The sequence below is a fragment of the Rhipicephalus sanguineus genome, chromosome 6, assembly GCF_013339695.2.
Source record: "Rhipicephalus sanguineus isolate Rsan-2018 chromosome 6, BIME_Rsan_1.4, whole genome shotgun sequence".
In the NCBI taxonomy this organism is placed as follows: domain Eukaryota; kingdom Metazoa; phylum Arthropoda; class Arachnida; order Ixodida; family Ixodidae; genus Rhipicephalus; species Rhipicephalus sanguineus.
Window position 1 is genome coordinate 60,137,838 of NC_051181.1, and position 21,414 is coordinate 60,159,251.

The window sequence follows — 21,414 nt, forward strand, 5'->3', positions numbered from 1 at the left end:
TTTTGAAAAATTACAGTCGAATAGCGGCTAGTCCACTCACAATATCTAAGAATAAAATTATTGGGAATGCCATCAAAACCAAGAGATTTCCTATTTCATAAGTGCAAAATAAAATTCAGAACACCGTCGAGAGACACCGAAACGTCACTGACTGAGTTACTTGAGCCACGATTAAAGGCAGGAATATCTAAGTTGTCGGTTGTGAATACCGATCGAAAGTATTCGTTGAACGCGTTGGAGATAGTTAAAGGGTCTCTACAGGGGACGTTATTTATAACAATTGTATTTGTGGCAGCTGAGATGGGCAAAATGGAAACCCAAAATTTTTTAGGGTTGCTTTTCATTAAATCTTGGAATGTATCTTTGTAGTAGAAGTCCTTTGAGGGATTAATTTTGATCCGAAGATCTTCCTTGGCGAGGTTAAATTCCTCTATCTTGAGGCGGTCACCGTTTTGTTTTAAACGCCTCAGTCTAGCAACACGACGCGACAGGTGAAGTATGTCACGCCATATCCAGGAAGAATGTTTTTTTTAAAGACGATAGTCTTTCTTGGGATACTAAAACGGAGAAATTTTGGTCTGTCTGTCTTTCTGTTTGTCGGCACGTCTCTTGATTCAGCCACTCGGCCAAAGTTGAACCACTTGCCCAAGGGCCAGCCATCTTGAACTGGTACGGCTGTTCATACTTGTGAACCTTGTGAATCAAAAGGTAAATATCACGCATATCTGAGGCGAAACATTACTAGGTATGTATTAGGTGGTGTGTTCCTTCAATAGAAAATGCATACACACGTAATTCTAAAGACCCTAGTTTCTTAAGCTGCGCTGAAAATGCGACTGCGCTGAAACTTGCCTTTCTCCGTGCCCTCTGCACGAACTCATTGTTGTGTTTCGGTTTCGGTTCTGTATTGCACTGTACGAATGCCAAGGGGCGCCGCTCTGGCATTCATGTTTTACCCAGGCGACGTGTAAAGAAAAGAGTGTGTGGAGAGTACTCGTTGAGTGCGGACGTTTCTTCTGCTTCAGTGCTTCGCGCCAAACCGCGTGTTCGGGCTGGCTGGCGTCCCCGCCGGTCGCGTTGGTCACCACCGGTCTTCGCCTGCTGCTGTGCCGGGACTAACAGCCCGCAACACAGCACTCATGTTTCCCGACGTATTGCCAGATGGCGTTCATATCTCACGCAGCGCCTCTTCTATCGTCTTTAGGCGACACTTGCAGTGAAGCACGCAGATACGCGGCCAATTTTTTTTATAGGGACGAAGCCATCAATAGTACAAGTTGCCACAGCCTTTTTAAAAGAAGCATCCAATGAATTCGCATCATTACATTCGCTGAGACGTTCAAAATCTTCAAAAGAATCGCATAAAAGATCCAGAATAGACGCGTCATCGACTCGTGTAACCTCGGGGAATGTGAAAAAAATATGGTTGGCACGCACTGGAACAGAAATGGATACTAGAACGGCCTCAGGCTCTGGAGTACCATCAGAGACTTCGCATTCAAAACCATTGTCGAAGAGGAGAGGACTAACGAAGACAACCTAAAACTGCATCCCCTCCTGTGTTAGTTTCAACAATCTGTTTTGAACTAAAATGTAGTGAAAAATCTAACAGAACTTTGCTGATTTCTACGTCATAGCCTGTGAGCGGTAAAGATGGTCACAAAACAGTGGGGGTGCTGAAATCACCCAGGCCGATCGAGCTGAAAGTAAATAAGAAACGCTCGTGGATGAGAGTTGTTAAAGAGCGCAACTGATCTATGTTCGATGACAGCAGGCCGTAAGACTACGCCAAACACTATAGAAATGTTTCTGAAAAAGATCTCACACCATACAGAATCGGTATTAGGTGGATTGGGGATAACTGAAAATCTAAGATCAGACTGCAAAAATAGTGCAACACCCCTTTCCCTTCCATGACGTCTGTCAGTTCTGACAACTGTAAAACCTGGAGGCGTTATTTAGCTGTCGTGCATACATGTATGTTCTTGTAACCAAGTTCCTGTTACGCCAGCAATGTGCAGTGAATGGGCCGTGATAAGTGAAAGAATGTGTGGAAACTTGTTGGCTAAGCTTCTAGCATTAACACTTAAGATGCGCAAGGGTTCGTTAGGATCATTCCTGAGGCATCAAGGGGTATTCGTGGTGACGTCAGAAGGAGCTTTTGCTGGGCGAGAATGAATAAATGTACATGCAAAAATTTCGCGGGGAGGGAGAAATTACCCCCCCCCCCCCCTGCTGGCTACACCAGTGACCACTAATATGGGTGAAAGAATAGGACAATGTAATGTACACATCGTAATACAGTCCGCTGACGTCATCGCGGAATCCAACGTTCGTGTACAATGATGGTGAGGAGCTGCATCCATGACGTCGCGTGAAAACTGTGAATACCTACATTGAAGGCGACCGCCGTCGAGTTCCAGTCGGCGACAACGGTGACGTTCTTGTCATGGTTGGGCCAGCGGGCCAGCAGCCTGCTGTACTCGTCACGCACCGCCCTGACCAGAGCGTCCGCGTCGTCGCGGGCGTTCGCGTAGAACACCTGGGTGATGTATCCGGTGAACAGCTCGAACCCGCTGAGGAGGTAGGTGTGCGCCAGACAGAAAAGACTGTGCAACACACGCGAGTGCTGCTCGCTTTCGTAGAAGCTGGCGATGAGACGCTGGCTGGCGAACAACGCCGCCACCTGCATGGGCGGTCAATTTTCACGGTTTTAGCTGCTTAATAAAAGCTTTGATTGACTGATCGATTAATCGATTTACTTATATACTAAATCCGCAGGATTTCGAAGAATTTCTTTGCGAACCAATGGCACATTGAGTGTTTTTGTCTATCTATGTAGCCGCGTACGTCCGGACGCTCGCGCGGCCGTCTGCCATGAAATTCCACTCTTTTTCCGCTTACAGTTTCGGAGTTTACAGTCTATATGTGGTAAGGATATGTAATGACACCTCAGTTCAGAGCTAGCGCCTGTCCTGTCATAAAGGGGTCATGAAGCACCCCTTGGGCTTGTTGAAGAGACGCACGCTAAAGCTAACGTAAGCGTTTCCCGCTATACTAAAACTCGCTATTTATCCCCGTCGAAGAACAAGCGAAATGCAAAATTACACCATTTCCCGCTAAAGGGGACCATGAGGCGATGCGAAGCCGAAGCACTTGCACGATCGCGTTCCGTTGGCGTTCTTTGGGCATACTACCGACCTCGCGTCGTGGAACGCGAAGAGGAACGCTACGCGCGTCTTGTCTTCCCTCTAGCCTGGCCGTTAATTCTCACAGGGCGAGCGGAGCGGGGAACGCAGTCGGCAGGTGTGCGAGAGGGGGGCAGCGTAGGAGAGGAGAGAGGGGGGAGGGGACGCGCATGCGCTGGTGCTCATCGCGGTGTTGCGCAGGAGAGAATTTCGGCATGTCTAGCCCGCGTTTCAGAGGAAGAGTGGAAAGGGGAGGGGAGAGGGAAAGTGGAGAGGGGACGTGGAGAGGGGGAGGGGAGAGGAGAAGTGGAGAGGGGGATGGGAGAGGTTGAGTGGAGAGGGTATGCGCATGCGCAATAAGGGTAGTCACGCCGCACACCACCACCACCACCACCACCACCGGATTGAACTCCGCCATAAGATACTTCGCATCTAAAAAACAACCTGCGGAAAGCTGACACGGCTATGAACTGCTCTGCAAAATATTACAGTCGTGCGCGCCGCGTAAAGGCCACAAGCGGAGCGCGAAGTCGCCGTTTCCTCAGGCGCCCTCTTTTCAAACAGAGGCCGGTTCTCACTCTCCTCGGTGGGCAGGGCGTCTGCACGTTGACGTCGCGGAGACATAGCATGCTTATTGGCCGATAGCCGGATGAGATGCGCTTCTTGCCACGGGGTGCGGCCACTTGCCCGCGCCGCACTCCTCAGTCTGCTAACTTTACACGGTAGCCGCACTCGCGCGTGCGAATCACAGCGGGAGAGCGGTCGCGTTTCATGACGCGCGCTGACGTGACTTCTTACCCCTGTGCCATCCCTCCCTGTCTAGCTTCCAGTGCGCTCGTCGGCACGAGAAAAGAGAGAAAGCGCTGAGAGCGTGTGCCAAACCCCCGTAACTCCGCTGATTCTTGACGGATTCGAGCAATTTTTGCGGCAATCAATTCGGGAGGCAGTAAACTCAGATACTAAGGTCATTAGATCATTACTAGGAAAAGTGGTTCATGACCCCTTTAACGCAGTGCTCGTTTTTTGCGCTATGGTTTCCGCATTACGATGAGCTGCCAACACGCCCATTGTTTCTCCCTTGTGGTCTAGCTTGAGTATGTATTATTGCTAGCGTATCGTACGATCAAAGTTAAATAAAGAACACTGCTGCTGTTACAGGGGCGTACCCAGGGGGGGTGTTGGGGGGGTTCAACCCCCCCTCCCAGAAATTTTTCAGTTTTGCTTGCGTATATATACATGCGCACATACGAACGCACGCACGAAAATACATAAAGTATGGTTGACCCCCCCCCCCCCGCAAAAAAAAAAGATTTTCTGGCTACGCCCCTGTGCTGTTATAACAAAGAAGAGCCTACATTACACGAAATGAACCAACACCAACACTTGCCAGCGAAACTAGCAAATATAGCTATAAAATATTAAGCATTAGCTACTGAACGTTAGCCAATATTCACAATCGTTTAGCCATATTTAGCCACCATTGCCAAAACTTCGCCAACACTGCCAAGTCGTACCTAGAGGTGTCAGTAAATACGGCAGACTAGGACACCGCTGTTTGCATTTCCCAAACCATTGGACGTTGGCTGAAACATGCGTATAAAATTCGCCACACTATACCTGCACTATGCACCAGGAGACGAACATGTGCGTCTCCGTCTCGCCCTTTGTCTCCCAGATGTCGATGAAAGTTCGCACGAAGTCGCCGTTCTCAATGCGCAGTAGGACATCGTGCCCGGAGGCGACGCCGTAGCCAGACAGGGCATCTCGCCAGCGTGTCGCCATGGCCCGGCGTCCCTTGAAGACAGTGCTGTTCTCTAGCGTGGTTGTGCGCGCTGGAGAACTGTCGCCCAAGACGCTTGCCAGGGGATCCAGGAACTCGGAGTCCACGCGATCGGCGACTTCGAACGCTCTTCTCTGCAGATCCAGATGGTCGGTACACAATTTCCAATCATCGAAGCTACACTTACGAATTCAGTTAAAACTCGATTTAACGAAGCGATAACCACGCGCCAATTATTTATATAAATCGGAAAGTACGTAAAATCGGGAAAGATTTCTCGGTCTTTCGATATCTAACGTTTTAACGTAGCGACACCCAAAAGCTATCACGGCTTTGTTTTGCCGCCAACCCACGCCTGCGCATGTGAATAAACCGCGAGGGCAGCCGGAGGGCGGCCTGGACATGGAGCCTCCCATCTCCGAGAGGCATGGGAGGCGTCTACCTGGCCTGCATCGCCCGGATGCAGGCCAGGTAGACGGTCACGTGAAGCTATGACAAGCTACCGATAGGCAAATGAACGGCGAATGAATGTGCCGTTTGTGCGAGCAGATTGAGCGAGAAAAATGCGAGTATACAAGTAGTGCTGTTTATCGCTTGAGCCATGAAATAACGAAAGCAACCACCGCAGGTCTTAGCGCCATTTTTTACGTAAGAGTGCTACTGACTGCCGAGTCCGTTGTTCCGTGCATGTGCTCGGAGGGCAGCCTCGTCAAAGTAAAACTAGGGTCGCGACTAGGGCGCTTACACATATTACCGTGAGAGCGGTCGAGCGGAACACTCGAACCAAAACCCGCCTGCGCCAAAATGAGAAGGAAGCCATCGCTTTTTTACTCAGTTATTTCTGGGAAAACTTCGTTAAGTAGGGTTTTGTGGCCGATTTAGTACGTTAATTCGGGTTGATGACAATATTGAACCCCATGGGTGCCTGCCGGGCAATGAAAATATATTCGTTAGATCGGGAAATTCGCAAAATCGAGTTTCGTTAGATCGAGTTTTAACAGTAGCTCAATACTGACCGGTAGGGGAGAATGAGGAGGTAGCTGAAGAGAACTCGAGCAGTGCCGATGTGGCGTACGGCGCTTTACGATACTGCAGTTATATCACGCTACTGATATAAAATGCAAAATGGAAGAAATCGGCTTTAGTGCTTTAAACATTGGGGCGTGTGACTTCCTACACTGACAGAATCCCCGCTGAATTGGTTTACTTGATCTGCACTTGGCAAATCGCTTTCATAATCGGGACATCAAGCCTGTACGCTTGAATGAGATAGCAGTGTTCCTGTGTCAAAGACGTATCACGTACAGGCTGCAGTGTGTAGCAGCCAGCAACTTACCGCTGACGCGTCTACGCTGCCGCTTCCCAGGTGGTCGCTTAGGAGTTGAACGTACAGAGCGCGCGCAGATGGCCTTGCCTGCTGCGATGCGCGCTTCCGGGCCAACATTCCAAACTCGCGAGACGGTGTTAGCACGACGGTGGTTGTCGGTCGCTTGGACGAACGGCACCTATGAGATGGCTCACCGCTGCTGTCTGGAAAAAGGAACGCGATAACGTGTTTTAACGCGATTGGATACTATATGGACACACCAAGCAATTTTTTTTGCTGTCGCTCTGAAGTTCCGTATAAAATCAAAGAACGATAACATCGCTCCGCGTGTCGTACCGTATTTACGCGATTTTAACTAGACTCGAATGCAGTTGGCCCCACCCCCCTAAAATCAAACGGCAAAAAAAGAAAAAAAAAAGCCCGAGCACATTTCTTTTACAATGTTTATTTACTAAGATGGAAATTTATTTACGATGTCGTTCAAAAAAAAAACAGTCGAAGTCCTGTGTGCAAAGGTGGCTTCACGGCAGTGCTATAAAGCTATGCAGAGAAGCTAGCTTCGCGGCAACCTGCGGAAATCATTTTTACAAAGTTTTCCGCGAACCGTCGTGTAGGGTGCGGGTTATACATGAGAAAATACGGTATATGTTACAGGCAGAGCCGGAGCGTAATGTCGTAACTATGCCAGAGCGTGCCTGATTTCTCGTTTGTTTCGGTTTTGCTTGTAAGTCGACCTTACGGTTTCGATTGGTAAGTCGACCACAAACTTCGGATTTAAAATTTACATAAAATGGATCGACCTATAATCGTGTAAATACAGTATGTTCTGTGTGCGAGTGAAAGCGTGCGAGGGCAGCCGACGATCCCGGCTCAAGCGGAGAGGAAACGCTCTGGCCATGGTTCCCGGAGGAGGAGCTGCGTGGCTTCGGCAAGAACTGCGTTTGATCTTGAGAGCGGCAGCGCAAAATTTAAGGAAACATGAATAAACAAAGATACACACTCCTGTGTTTGTGTTTATCTTTGTTTGTCCATGTTTGCTAAAATATTGCGCTACTGTTCTCAAGATCATGTACAACCAACTAGCCCACCAGTACCACCCAGTGCGTACATTGTGCGCGCCTTGTCCTGACAGGGATAAGTAGACAGCTCATACCCTTGTACGCGCTGTGTATTCGCTAGTCCGTTCACTGCGTTGAAGCAAGAGACAGCAAGAAGGTTGCTTCCCTCGCTGCAGCGGCCGTGCTTCCTTACGCCAGCGTTTTGTTTAGTTACGCTGAGTCGGATGCTGAAGAAGGTAGTTGCTAACGTTGCTTCGTGCAACATTCCGATCTGTTGCTATGTCATTCAGTTCTTGCTGTTGCGGTAAAACCACGGTGTTCTTTTTTATTGCGATCGCAATCGTATGGAAAGTCTTGATGGGTTCTTGCCCTTCGCCGTTGCTGTCGCCGTCGCCGTCATGTCCTTCCGGTATGAAGTCCGAATTGATAAGATCCCCACGCGCATTGTATGTTCTACCGCGGGTAAAAGCGCGCGAGCGGGGGCGACCAACGCGGCCAAAGCAGAGATCAAACGAGCCGGCCAATTTCCGTCGCTCGGAGGGTGCATGCGATAACATCACCCCGCTCGGGAGGCCTGACGTCGAAGCAGACAGGAAACGCCCCGCCCATCTTTAACGACCATGAAAAGACACGAGGTGGGGGGAGCAGCCACTTTGCACTTTTATGTAAGGGCGCGGTCGCGATCGCTGGCGCGCGCTATCTCGAATGCCATCACACCGGGCGGCTCGTATACCGTTCTACGTGCTGCGCTCTGAACGCGAAGTGACTGTGCGAAGAGCATCTCTCCCTAGAGCGGCCGTATTCTCTTACACCAGCGTTTTGTAGTTACGCGAGATCGGATACCAAACAATTAGCTGCCAGCAGGCCCGTAGCCAGGGGGTGGGGGTGGGGGGGGGGGGGGGTTGGGGGCCTAGTGGCCCGGGCCTCGCCCGAAATAAGTATGTGTTTTTTAACAAAAACAAATAATAAAAAATAGTGGTTTTTCAAAAAAGTCAAGGTTTTCAGCATGTGGGCACGCCTCGAAAAAAATTCCTGGCTACGGGCCTGGCTGCCAGCCTCACTTCGTGTAACACTACAATAGACCTTTTTCAAGCACACGAGTGCCACCAACGGGCGCGCAAGCGCTCATGGGAAATGTGTGTACGCCGCAGCAGCCGCCTCGACGAGCGCGAGGGCCTCGCGCTGTAGCTTTGCGCTTGCGCCGTGCCAAGACTTAGACGCAGTGAATTTGGCAAGGTGTAACATGTGACTGCGCAATTCAATCACGACCTTCAGTGTTTAGCTGCGACAGCCTCTCGACGATTTCCGTCCGTCCCACTGTTGGACTAGTTGAGCGGCTCAGAAGCGTCACCTTTTATTTATGTTTTTTTCGCCAGTGCGCCTTACGGCATAAATGAAAAAAAAATACAACTCGGTTGCCTGTGAAGTGCAGGAGCGGTTTATAATTTGCGGATACATTTGGAATCAACGTCCATCGACACTTTGGACGAGTACAGTGTAAGGTTCTGCATGATATTTAAAGAGTACACTAGAAAGTGTAGTCGGCATTTGGGGAAATGAGAGGCATTCATTGCGTCGCTCGCACCATATATGTAACGAACGATAAGTGCCTACTAACCTTCGTTGGTGCTATAACTACAGGTTGGAATAATACTTAGAGCGAAAAAAGAAAGGAGCAGTACAAGGAAGAAAGTGCACAAACCAGCGCTCTCACACAACTGAAAGTTTATTGCACCCGTGAAAAAAAAGCATATATACAAAAATCGGAGCGCGTCGCGCGTGTCATGAAGAGGCACAAAAAGTCAAAACCTAAGGCGCGTGCTTACAGTCGATTAATAAAGTTGAATTCCTTGTCTTGTAATGACTGAGAAGGTTGAATGACACAAAGTGTTGCGTTATTTGTGACATGATGTGCCTCCGAAATTTCTCGCGTTGTCCGATTAGGTTGGTGGTACAAAATTACTGTGCTTTCGAAGATGGGATTACATTTTCATGACTGACATAGCGATGCGAGATGAGACGGCTCCATTCAATGAATTTCGATGCTCCATTCAATGAATTAATGCATCGACCAGTCTGGCCGATGTACATGTGGACACAAGAAAGAGAAATTTGCGGTTAACTCCTACACAATTTACAAGACAACTGGCATGTCTCTGACCGCATTTTTCTTTGCCCGGGGCGGCAAACAGAACCTTCACCCCCACATCGCTTCCCTATACGTTCTTCAGGCCATGCGACTTCTTATACATATGTGGAATAACTGCAATATTTCTAGTTTCTTCATTATTTACGGATGGAGGACATCCGTGTTATTCTTTCTTTGCCATGCGAACAGGTTTTCGCAAACCGATAAAACAATAAGCAGGATATCCCGCCTCTTTGATCACTTTACAGCTGGAAACTACTGCTCATCTTATGTGCGCAAGTATTTTTTTCCAATGCCGTGCGTAATCATGACATCACAATTCCTCGTTTAACAATATTGGAACGCACCGACGCGAAATTAAACACCGATTTCGCTGAAAGCGGGCTATTGCCCGCACACATGCTCCGCAGTGAAACTTAAAAGCATATCAAGAAACTGCAAATCATCAGAGCAAGGCATCTCGCAAGCGAATTCTAGTCCCATCCCTTTTTCTTTAAACACGTTTAGATAATAATATCTGGGGTTTAACGTCCCAAAACCACCATATGATTATGAGAGACGTCGTAGTGGAGGGCTCCGGAAATTTCGACCACCTGGGGTTCTTTAACGTGCACCTAAATCTAAGTACACGGGCCTCAAACAATTTCGCCTCCACCGAAAATGCAGCCGCCGCGGCCGGGATTCGATCCCGCGACCTTCGGGTCAGCAGAAACACGTTTAGAATGTGCTCACTTCTTTGTGCAGCGCGTGACTTGTAAATTAAAAATCAAATAATCATCTGTATACCTGAGCACTGTAACACCTCTCTACAGTTTGGTTAAACGCGATCACGAGCCGCTATGGCATTAAATGCCATAGCGACTTGTGAACAAATAATCATTGAATAAATAAGAATTCGGTGTTCCAGCTCACGTTAGCACGTTTTGACTGCATGTATCAGCACGTGATAACTCGCATGCCGCTTAACTGCTACATCCGGTATTACATCCGCTCGGTAATACCTACACTGACTGCATCATTCCTTTCGCATAGCATGCGTAGAAATACATGGAGGTGCGTTCAGACATGTGTAGTATTTAGAATTTAATAATAGTCAACCAGCGGCGACGCGTTTTTCGTTTGGCGCTCCCACGGCGCCAACAAGCAGCGAGCGACGGAACAGCCGGCGGGCTCGCCGTACACACTTTTCCCGTGGTGCTTCGCGCGCCCGCGTGGGGTTCTGGGATTGCTTGAAAAAGGTCTATTTGTTGCTATCGCATTCATTGCTTCACCCTTGCGGTGAAACTGTGACCTTTTTCTTCGAGAACACGTGTTTGAAAGATAAACAAAACATGCAATATGTTACAATGCGAGGGAGAACTAGTGTCGTGCTACGCAAACACAAAAGAAAGACAGCAAAAGACAGACTGCGCTGTCCTGCCTGTCTCATTTGTGTGTGTGTGTGTGTTTGCTTAACGCTTCTCTACTTCAATACAGTGGCGTAGCCAGGGGGAGGGGGGAGCACACCGGGCCCGTCCCCCCCTCCCGAAATTTTCTTTTCCATAACATGCAGAGCACAAAATGACACTCGACCACATCTGCCTGCACGGCCCCCACTTCAGACAAAAAAGGTGCCCTCCCCTCCTCCCCCGAAAAAAATTTTGCCTACACCCCTGCTTCAATATGAACCAACTAGTGTGCAAGATAGTTTTAAAGCTGAAGGAAGACTTGAAGTGAACGCCAGTACTGAGCGAATAAGGAAATCGTCTGCCTAGGACCAGCGATCAGGGGTGGGTACTTGCCTGCCTCAGCCGTAGTCAATGATGGAGTAGTGTAAGAATTAGACATTAGATTTCGCAGCAATCACACTGAAGGTTTCTTTACATGTGCACACTTTCCAGAGTAAGTGGTTTCAACCAGATGAAGGCGAAATGCTAGAGATCCGTGTGCTTAGATTTAGGTGCACGTTAAAGAACCCCAGGTGGTCGAAAATTTCCGGAGCCCTCCGCTACGGCATCTCTCAAAATCGTATCGTCGTTTTGGGACGTTAAACCCGAACAATTATTGTGCTTTCCACTAAGTAGGCATATCCTTGTCCATTTATTATGCCCTATAGAGTGCGATGGAACGGGAAATGATAGGCGGACCAGAAAAGAATCAGATGCAGCCGACAGTCTTCTCGACATTAACCCATATATGCCCAGTGTCCTACACATCGGAGGCTTCTTTGATGCACTCTAACATCGTTATTTCTTTAGCTGGTGGCTAGCGCCACCTACAGCACATCAAGCGGGCCTCAGTCTCAACATGTGGAAGCCTAAACATTTCTCGCTTCTCATGCTGCCACGTGCCGACCGCTTTTTCCGGGGAAACGCGTGCTTTGCATGAAAGACGTCATGGAGAGGAAGAAGTGCACGTGAAATGCCGACCGCTTTCTCCTGGCAGACGCGTGCTTTGTATGAAATACATCATGGAGAGGAAGAAATGCATTGTCGGTGTTCACGTGAAATGCTTCAAGGCTTACCACAACCGCACGTAGCATCCATAATGCCCAGTGTCCTATATGTATAGGACGGCTTGAAAAACTGTTGCGTTTACCTGGCAGTAAATAAAGAACTTGCGCTTTCTTTTGAGGGTAGAAGTACACTTTTTGTGAAAAAAAAGTTGTTTTGTCTTTTTTTCTGAGCTTGGGCATATATGGGTTAAGAAAAAGAACGCTTACGTGACCTGGGTGGGCATGTCCAAGATTAAACTCTTTATTTGGCCGAACTTGCGGCAGGGAAACGGCAAGTCAAACTACAGCAATACACGCTGTACAGTGATAGCGGCGAACAGAGCGTCGGCCATCGATAAAACTGAACCGCGGCAAGACGTGTCGGCATTTATACATGCGGCAACGAACAATCGAGGCTTATCGCTGGTGCCGTGTTAGTTCCAGAATTATGTGTTCGCGTTTGCGCGCTCAAGCGTAACAGACGATCCTAAAATAATCTCCGGTGTTTTCAGAAATTCTGGCGTGGTTTGCGCAAGTCAGTAGCTACACGTGCAATGGATCGGTAACATAAAACATACAAAGAAAGGAGCGTGTGTGGCAATATTGCTGATCATCAGTGGGAGCACGAAAGGGTTACGAAGGTGTCGAAAACGTGGCCAAGAACGCAGAGACTTGGATGGGTAGATGCAATTACGAAATGTGCAGGTATAAAATGGGACCAGCTTGCGCAATGCAGCGTAATCTTGTGATCATTGGGAGAAACCTTCGTCCCGCGCCTGACTTGAAATAAGCTGACAATGATGATGATGATTATGATGATAATAATGGTAAAGCGAGCCCTCTTTCCTGAATTTTGTGTTTATACAGTAATTAGCATATCATTCACAGTATTTACGTGGGAGAGCGTAAAGGCTGAGGGAATATAAACTACGCCCCCTCATAGAGCAAAGCGAAGCTAAGGCGCATATATTGCAAAGGTTCTGATGTCAGACTGTGCAAAGTCCCATTCAAATAAAATTTAATTAGTTTGATAATTTCAAGTTTTCAGTGGTCTCAATGTGCAATACAGTTAGAGCTCGGTCTAACGAAACCTGATTTTACGAAGTTCCCAGTCTCACGAAGAAATTTCGATTCCCCGGCCAATACCCTTAGGGATCAGTGTTATCAACCCGCATTGACGAACTAACTTGGCCACCAAATCAGACCTGAGCCAAAAGCGGCGATTTCCTTCCAATCTTGACAGAGACCCGTTTTTCTTCGGGCGTGCGCTCTAACACTATCGCTTTATAACGCCTAGGCGTCCTGCTCAGAGCCTAGGCATTTTTCTTTTTTTTGACGAGGCTGCACTTCATGCCCATGCACGAAACAATGAACTCAGCAGTCGGTAGAGCACTTACGTACCGGACGATGCTACGGACGGCTGTGGTTACTTTCGTTATTTAAAGGTTTATGCACTGATCGTCTCCATGCACTGTTCAGGATCCGCAGCCAAGGGAGGGGGGAGGCTTCCCCCCTCTCCCGAAATTTTTGTCAAGTAGGTGTTTTTACCAAAAATAAATAATGAAAATAGGTGTTTTTCTCAAATAGACAAGGTTTTATGCAAGTGCCCCCCCCCCCCCCCCCAAAAAAAAAAAAAAAATCCTGCCTGCGGGCCTGGCACTGCTCGTCAGATGCGCCGGTTGTCAGATTGCACTGGTCGTCTCTTGCAACTTTCTGGCTTGGCGTGCTCTATCAATCACTGCATTCGCTGTCTGCGTCTTCGCACATAGGTTTCCTATCAGCTTCACGCGACCGTCTACCTGGCATGCATCGCCCGGACATGGTGCCCTCTATGCCCGGGCTGCAAGGGCGGCTCCATGTCCGGGCTGTCCTTGAATCACCCTCGCAAGCTTTTCACAGGCGCATACGTAGATTAGCGGAAAAAAACAATGGCGCACGGCAGCTACTGGGTGTCGCTACGTTGCAATTTTAGATTTCAGAGAGCCGAAAGACCCCTTTCTCAATTTCACGAGCTTCCTGATTTAACGAAATAATTCTAATGTGGTCATTACTTCGTTAAATCGAGTTTCAAGTGCAATTGCTTTAGATTAATCACCTCGTACAGTACCTCCAGTATGTAAAGTTCGATGCCATTTTTCTTGCACTATTGAGGACTCATCGTCAGAAGATACTGGCATGCCAAGTTATAACGCAAAAGAGATGGAGGCATCAGCAAAAAAAAAAAAAAGAAGTGGTAGCATTAAGGCGGCTAAAACTCTGCACAGGATGGGTCATGATGCATACAGTCATAGCATGCATGGCCATATTGTTAATTGTAATGATATAGCGAAGGTGGCTGAGGACACCTAGTCTGAACTATACAGCTCCAGTATAAATCGCCCTACTTTGAGCGAAAGCAAAGTCGAGCATGACACCAAAGTTCCAAGCGTAACCACTGGTGAGGTATAATGGCAATATAAGACACGTGCCGCCGAAAAGCGGCAGAACAATCGATATAGTTATAGACGGAGGACATGTTATATTTATATTATGCCCGAATATATATACACCAGTGAGTTGGAAAAACGTCCATATTTTACTAACATATAAAATGGGAGACATGAAAGACTTGGAACTACAGACGGATCAGCCTTTCAGCTTTGTACAAAATATTCACGAAGGTAATTTCGAATAGGATAAGAGCTACACGTGACTTCAGTCAACCCAGAGAGCAAGCTGGCTTCCGGAACGGGTATTCTGTAGGGATGTATGAATATTAAATTATAAACTTCAAAGCGAATTCGAATAATGAAAACCAAGTTGGCATCGAATTGAATATTTTTCAATTAACTTCGAGGAACAACTACTGCTTTTGCAAAAAAAAAGTTTTTTTTCACCCACCAGACATGAAAAAGTAAGTTTGTTCGCGCAGCTAATAATGCACAGGAATATTATGCACTGTACAACACTATAGCTTTACAGTACCACATAAGTAGCTATTTTAATGTTCTCGTGAAGGATCCAAATGTTCAAGAATAAGCCACACCGTTGTGCATAATCACCATTCCTCCAGGTGACGAAAACAGCCGCTCAACTAGACACACCAGTGCTGATGTGTTAATCTCGTCGTCATATTTTAATCCTCTAATTATGCCTTCTCAATTAGGAGGAGAAATTACAACTGATTGACACGGTATTCGTTGCAGGTTATTCATCTTAGGATAACGCAGAATAATGTTGGTTATCCTTATTTTTAGATATTGTTGTTGAATTCGACAACAGCTACCCCTTGGTTCCGGTAGTTTTGTTTAGTATAATTTGAACTCCCTATTGCAACAACATGATTGGCCTCACACACAATGCGATGCTGCCATGACATTGAATTATTGGCAGAACATTTGCGAACGCTCATTATTGGGGGGGCAGTGTGGGTACTAAAAATAATTTGTCTATTTGTGCATCAAATTTTTTAAAAAGGAGCATATATACGTAAATCGTGCTAGTTTCAATAACTGTCATGAAGTTTTGTGGTGTTCGAATACCTCGAATAGTAAAAGTGCCTTGCGAATAAAATCGAATCCTGAACTATTCGAATCGAATACACGAAGCTTCGGATATTCGCACACCCCAAGCATGAATCAGCTTCATGCGATTAATAAAAAAAAAATAAAAATCTGCCTAATTCAAAAATCTGTAGGCGACTCGATTCCTTGACTAAGGTGTCTGGAAGTGGCGCTCGCACGTCGGAGTTTGTGCGTGCTGGTGTTATTCCTTGGGTTAAGTCTCGGAGACCACGTTTGAAAGTATACCGCGTGGTTGATCTGCGCCGCCAGGCGCCGCAACGATCCCAGTTGCTCACAAGAAAAGCTGCTACTCTGTCAATGAACTTTTCAATTAGATTTCATTAATTAACCTGACAGTTAATTGATTCTTATATTAAGCAAGGTTACGCTCTGATAACATACGCACCCAATATAGCCCTTAACTTGAACAGAACCATCGATTCCGTACCAGTTTTATTTTTTAAAACAAATTTTCTTGATATTCTGGAAACCGGAAGTAGGTGCTTGACCGGAAGCGCTTGCAGCTAAAACAAGAGTGTCACTCTTTCCTCGTTCTACTAAAAATACTTTATAAGGCATTCATAGATTATGAAAAGCCGTTCGACCAGGTAGGGAAAACGGCACTTTTTGAGGCATTGCGTAGGCAAGGATTACCTGAAAGATACGTGGATACCAGAGCCAACATCTACAGAAGCTGCGCAGCTACCCTGCACCGCCTCATGAAAAGCAGAACCTTGATGGAGAAATGCGTCCGACAAGAGGTCATTATTCGCAGCACGTCCAGAAGAATATTTAAACGACTAGACTGGGGAGAAATAGGAATGAATATTAACAAATAATATCTTAGCAATTTACGGTTTTCAGATGACATCGTACTGTTCAACAACGATGGCGACAAATTGAAAAAAGATTTGAAGACCTAGACCGAGAAAGTGCCAAAATACGTGGGAAGGTCCCTCTTCAGCCCCTCCTCCAGGAACCTTCTCACTCTCACTTCTTTTTCCCACCCCTTGCTATACTATACTATACAGGGCTATACTATGCTTTACCCTCTCTCCCGCTTCCTTTCCATCCTCCTCACCGTCACGCCACTCCCCCTCATCCTCACTTCCATTTCCCACCCCTTACTATACTTTATATGGCTATGCTGTGCTTTACACTCTCAACCTCCTCCTTTCGATCCTCCTAACTGTCACTTCCCTTTCCCACCCTTTGCTCTACTATGCTACACATGGCTATGCTATGCTTCCACTTCGCTTTGCACAGCTGTGCCGAGTTTTGAGCGGTGGCCGGCCACGGCTGTAACTCAAGCGTAAACAGCTCCGCTCTTAAAGGTCTTTCACGCGGTGTGCTTTCTGTGCGTCATTTGGATTAAAGCAGCCAAGAACAAAACCTGGGAGAATGTCCACGTCCAAGATGGGCGTCCAGCCGAGGCGAATGGCGGCGAACAGCAAAGTGCGCAGCGCGTCGGGTTCGCCAATCGCGTGGCCCGGCCACGCCACGCCGGCCTCGGCCAGGGCGCGCCTCACGCTGATCAACTCGTTCCTCTCGCCTCTGTAACCGAGAACAATATCGAATGAAATATATCTATCGAACAATCAATCAGTTAATCGGTCAAAGCAACCTAACATGCTTTAATGTGATCAATGCAAACTTTCAATGACTACGCTTCCATTGCGTGGTACACGGTAGAAGTATGCATTCTCTGTGCTTATACAGCGTTGGCAATCATACGTAGATCCCGATCAGACATATACTGATGGCGAACTGATTCTGAGGTTTATGATAACGGCATTATTAATGCGTCCGCGTAATATGCACTAGCGACAGGGTCAATAGTGAAGGAAAATAAAAACCAATCAATCGACGAAGTGGTTAAACTATGAAACATTTTACAGGCCCAGGTATACAGTATGTCTTAAGCATCCGCGGCTTCTGCGGCTGGTAGAAGGGACAGCTGGCGCGCAACAAATTCTCGAATAAATTACTTGATTTGGGCGAAGAACGAGGAATCAGGAGGACCAAGCACAGGAACTGTCAGTCAGTGCCGAAATACTCGCCACGGTGGTTATGGTGCTCGACTGCTGACCCCAAGGTCACGGGATCGAATGCCGGCCACGGCGGCCGCATTTCGGTGGAGAAGAAAATGCTTGAGGCCCATGTACTTAGATTTAGGTGCACGTTAAGACACCCCAGGTGGTCGAAATTTCCGGAGGCCTCCACTACGGCATCCCTCGTAATCATATCGTCGTTTTGAGAGGTGAAACTGCAGGAATTATTATTATTAGTGCTGAAATCGCGCCGTCTAGGAGGAAGGGTCGGTACTTGGAATGGCGTTATTTGCGCAAGAAAGAAGTGTTAATTTTAAGGGCTCCTATTTCTTCGTTATACACAATATTAATGAGCACTAACAGACAATAATGCCAAGGAAAGTGTAGGGGATGTTATTAGTAGTAAATGTAAGGTAAATGTGAAGAAAGAAAAGTGGACGAAAAGATAACTTGCCATGGGCAGGGGCCGAACCTGCGACCTTCGAATAACGGGTTCGATGCTCTACCAACTGAGCTACCGCGGCAGCCATCCACACGTCCACTTTATAGGGTATATATGTACATTTAAACGTGGGAGCGTCAGCCAGCGCTGCCAGTATCGAGTCTGTTAGTGCTCATTAATATTGTGTATAACAAAGAAAAACGAGCCCTTAAAATTAACACTTCTTTCCTTCATTCATATGCGAGGGTCTCGTTATGGCAGTCTTGATGCTTTCAGGTAGTATGCGAGGGATTATTGACCAGCTGTCAGCTCGTAATAAGTTCATATTCTACGTGACGCCAACAGGCAGAAAAAGAGTGTTCCACACTCGCCGTCATGGCTACTGGCCGCGCTGACTGACGCTCCCACGTTTAAATGTACATATATACCCTATAAAGTGGACGGGGGGATGGCCGCCGCGGTAGCTCAGTTGGTAGAACATCGAACGCGTTATTCGAAGGTAGCAGGTTCGGCCCCTGCCCGCGGCAAGTTATCTTTTTGTCCACTTTTCTTTCTTCACATTTACCTTTACATTTACTACTGTTAAGCTGTTTATTGGACAGCACTCGGCGACAATGAGCTATGGCGACAGTCAAGGCAAAGGCACGGGCTCCGAGCGCGAGCGGCGTTTAGAAGAGGACGACCCACTAGGAGCCGCTGGAGAGCGCAACCGTTAAACAGTACCAATTGCTTCGCCACAATTACCCCGGGTACGAAAAGGGAGCCGTCCGGCGACCTAACAGCTCGTCACTATGAGTGGGTCATAGTAGGCCTTGAGGCGCTCCACGTTAACTATGTCGCGCCCTCGACGGCGCATGTCCGAAGCTGGTTCGATGGGTTCGATCAGGTAGTTGACCGGGGATGTTCGCTCGACGACCCGGTAGGGGCCTTCGTATTTCGGCAGTAGTTTTGACGAGAGACCAGTTGCAGTGGTAGGGACAGAGAGCCATACGAGCGCTCCGGGGAGGAACATGGACTCAGAAGTGGTGGTGCCATCGCGAAGGCTCTTCTGACGCTCTTGTTCGTGCGTTGTAAAGGACTTTGCAAGCTCGCGACACTCTTCAGCAAGCCTGGCTGTGTCAGAAATAGGCGCACAATCAGATGGATCCGGCTTGTAGGGTAGTATGGTGTCAATGGAGTGCGACGGGTGCCTTCCGTACAACAGGAAAAAGGGTGAAAGACCAGTAGTGCTTTGAGGGGCGGTATTATAGGCGTAGGTGACGAAGGGCAGAATGGCATCCCAATTTGTGTGATCGGCGGCGACGTACATTGAGAGCATGTCGCCGAGCGTGCGGTTAAAGCGTTCGGTTAGGCCATTCGTCTGCGGGTGGTAAGCAGTAGTTTTGCGGTGAACAGCATGGCACTCTTTGAGAATGGCTTCGACGACCTCCGATAAGAAGACACGGCCTCGATCGCTGAGAAGCTCCTGGGGTGGACCGTGACGCAGCATGAATCGGTGTAGCAGGAAGGAGGCAACATCGCGCGCTGTAGCCGCTGGGAGGGCAGCGGTTTCGGTGTATCGCGTTAGATGGTCGACGGCGACGATGGCCCAACGGTTACCAGCCGACGTCAGAGGAAGTGGTCCATATAAATCGATACCCACGCGCCCAAACGGACGGTTAGGGCAAGGTAATGGTTGCAGACCGACTGGTGACACGTGCGTTGAAGGTTTTCGGCGTTGGCAATCGAGGCAGGAGCGGACGAATTTCTGCACGTAGCGATACATCTCTCGCCAGAAGTATCGTTGTCGAATGCGCTGGTCAGTTTTGGATACCCCAGAGTGCGCGCATTGCGGATCAGAGTGGAAGGACTGGCATATTTCAGCACGCAGGCTTCGGGGTATCACAAGTAGCCGCTGCCGGCCGTCGGCGTTGTAATTGCGTCGGTGCAGTAGGTCGTCACGAATGGCGAAATGGTGGGCTTGACGACGCGACGCGCGAGTGCTTGGTGTTGCCGACGGATCAGTGAGCAAGTCTATCAGCGAGGCGATCCATTTATCCTTGCGCTGCTCGGTAGCGATGGTGTGAACATCGATAGAAGAAACAGCAATGTGAGATACTGAGCAGGAGGCATTGTCGTCAGGCAAGGGGGAGCGCGAGAGGGCGTCGGCGTCAGCATGCTGGCGTCCGTTGCGGTACAGCACGCGGATGTCGTAGTCTTGCAGGCGAAGTGCCCAGCGGGCAAGACGGCCCGAGGGATCCTTCAATGACGACAGCCAGCATAGTGCATGTTGATCGGTGACGACATCAAATGGGCGACCATACAAATAAGGTCGGAATTTTGTAAGAGCCCAGATGATCGCCAGGCACTCCTTTTCCCTGACGGTGTAATTGGTCTCGGCTCTAGTAAGCGTACGACTTGCGTATGCTACGACATATTCGGGGAACCCTGGTTTGCGCTGCGCAAGAACAGCGCCGAGGCCTACACCGCTCGCGTCCGTGTGTACCTTCGTTGGGGCCGTAGGGTCGTAGTGACGTAGTATGGGAGGAGACGTCAACAAACGACGGAGCTTGGCGAACGCGTCGTCGCATTCGGACGACCACGAATGTAGGGGCCCGTTACTCCCAAGGAGCTTCGTCAGCGGCGATATGATGGTGGCGAAGTTGCGTATGAAACGTCGAAAATATGAGCACAGTCCGACGAAACTGCGCAGTTCTTTGACGGACGTGGGTTTGGGAAATTCGGCCACGGCCCGAAGCTTGGCCGGATCGGGAAGGATTCCGTCCTTAGACACGACGTAGCCTAGGATTGTCAGCTGCCGTGCTGCAAATCGGCACTTCTTCAGATTCAGTTGGAGGCCGGCGTTGCTCAAACGCGTCAGAACATGCCGCAGACGTTGAAGATGCGTGGAGAAGTCCGGAGCGAAAACGACGACGTCGTCCAGGTAACACAAGCAGGTGTGCCATTTCAAGTTGCGCAGAACGGTGTCCATCATGCGCTCGAAGGTCGCGGGCGCATTGCACAGACCAAACGGCATGACGTTGAACTCGTACAAGCCGTCGGGCGTGACAAAGGCAGTCTTCGGTCGAGCATCATCAGCCATGGGTACTTGCCAGTACCCCGAGCGCAAATCGAGAGATGAAAAGTATTCTGCTCCTTGGAGGCTGTCAATCGCGTCGTCGATGCGCGGCAGCGGATAAACATCCTTCCGAGTGATCTTGTTGAGCCTTCGGTAGTCCACACAGAACCGCACAGAACCGTCCTTCTTGGCAACGAGAACAACAGGAGACGCCCATGGGCTGTCCGAGGGTCGAATAACGTCGCGTCGAAGCATATAGTCGACTTGCTCATTAATTACCCGTCGTTCTGTGGGAGACACGCGATATGGGCGTTGCCGCAGTGGTGGTTGGGCGCCAGTGTCGATG

The 21,414-nt window shown here is 48.5% G+C and overlaps 1 protein-coding gene across 1 annotated transcript in view; it reads right to left on the reverse strand.

The window, feature by feature from the left end:
* LOC119397295 (endothelin-converting enzyme 1) overlaps nt 1-21,414 on the reverse strand; it is a 49,445-nt gene that overhangs the window by 12,108 nt on the left and 15,923 nt on the right. Inside the window, exons 4-7 of the mRNA XM_037664724.2 lie at nt 16,911-17,071; nt 6,305-6,498; nt 4,806-5,102; nt 2,396-2,686 (exon numbers count right to left, since the gene is read on the reverse strand). Of these exons, the coding sequence (XP_037520652.1) occupies nt 2,396-2,686; nt 4,806-5,102; nt 6,305-6,498; nt 16,911-17,071 (943 nt within the window). The remainder of the gene's footprint in view (nt 1-2,395; nt 2,687-4,805; nt 5,103-6,304; nt 6,499-16,910; nt 17,072-21,414) is intronic.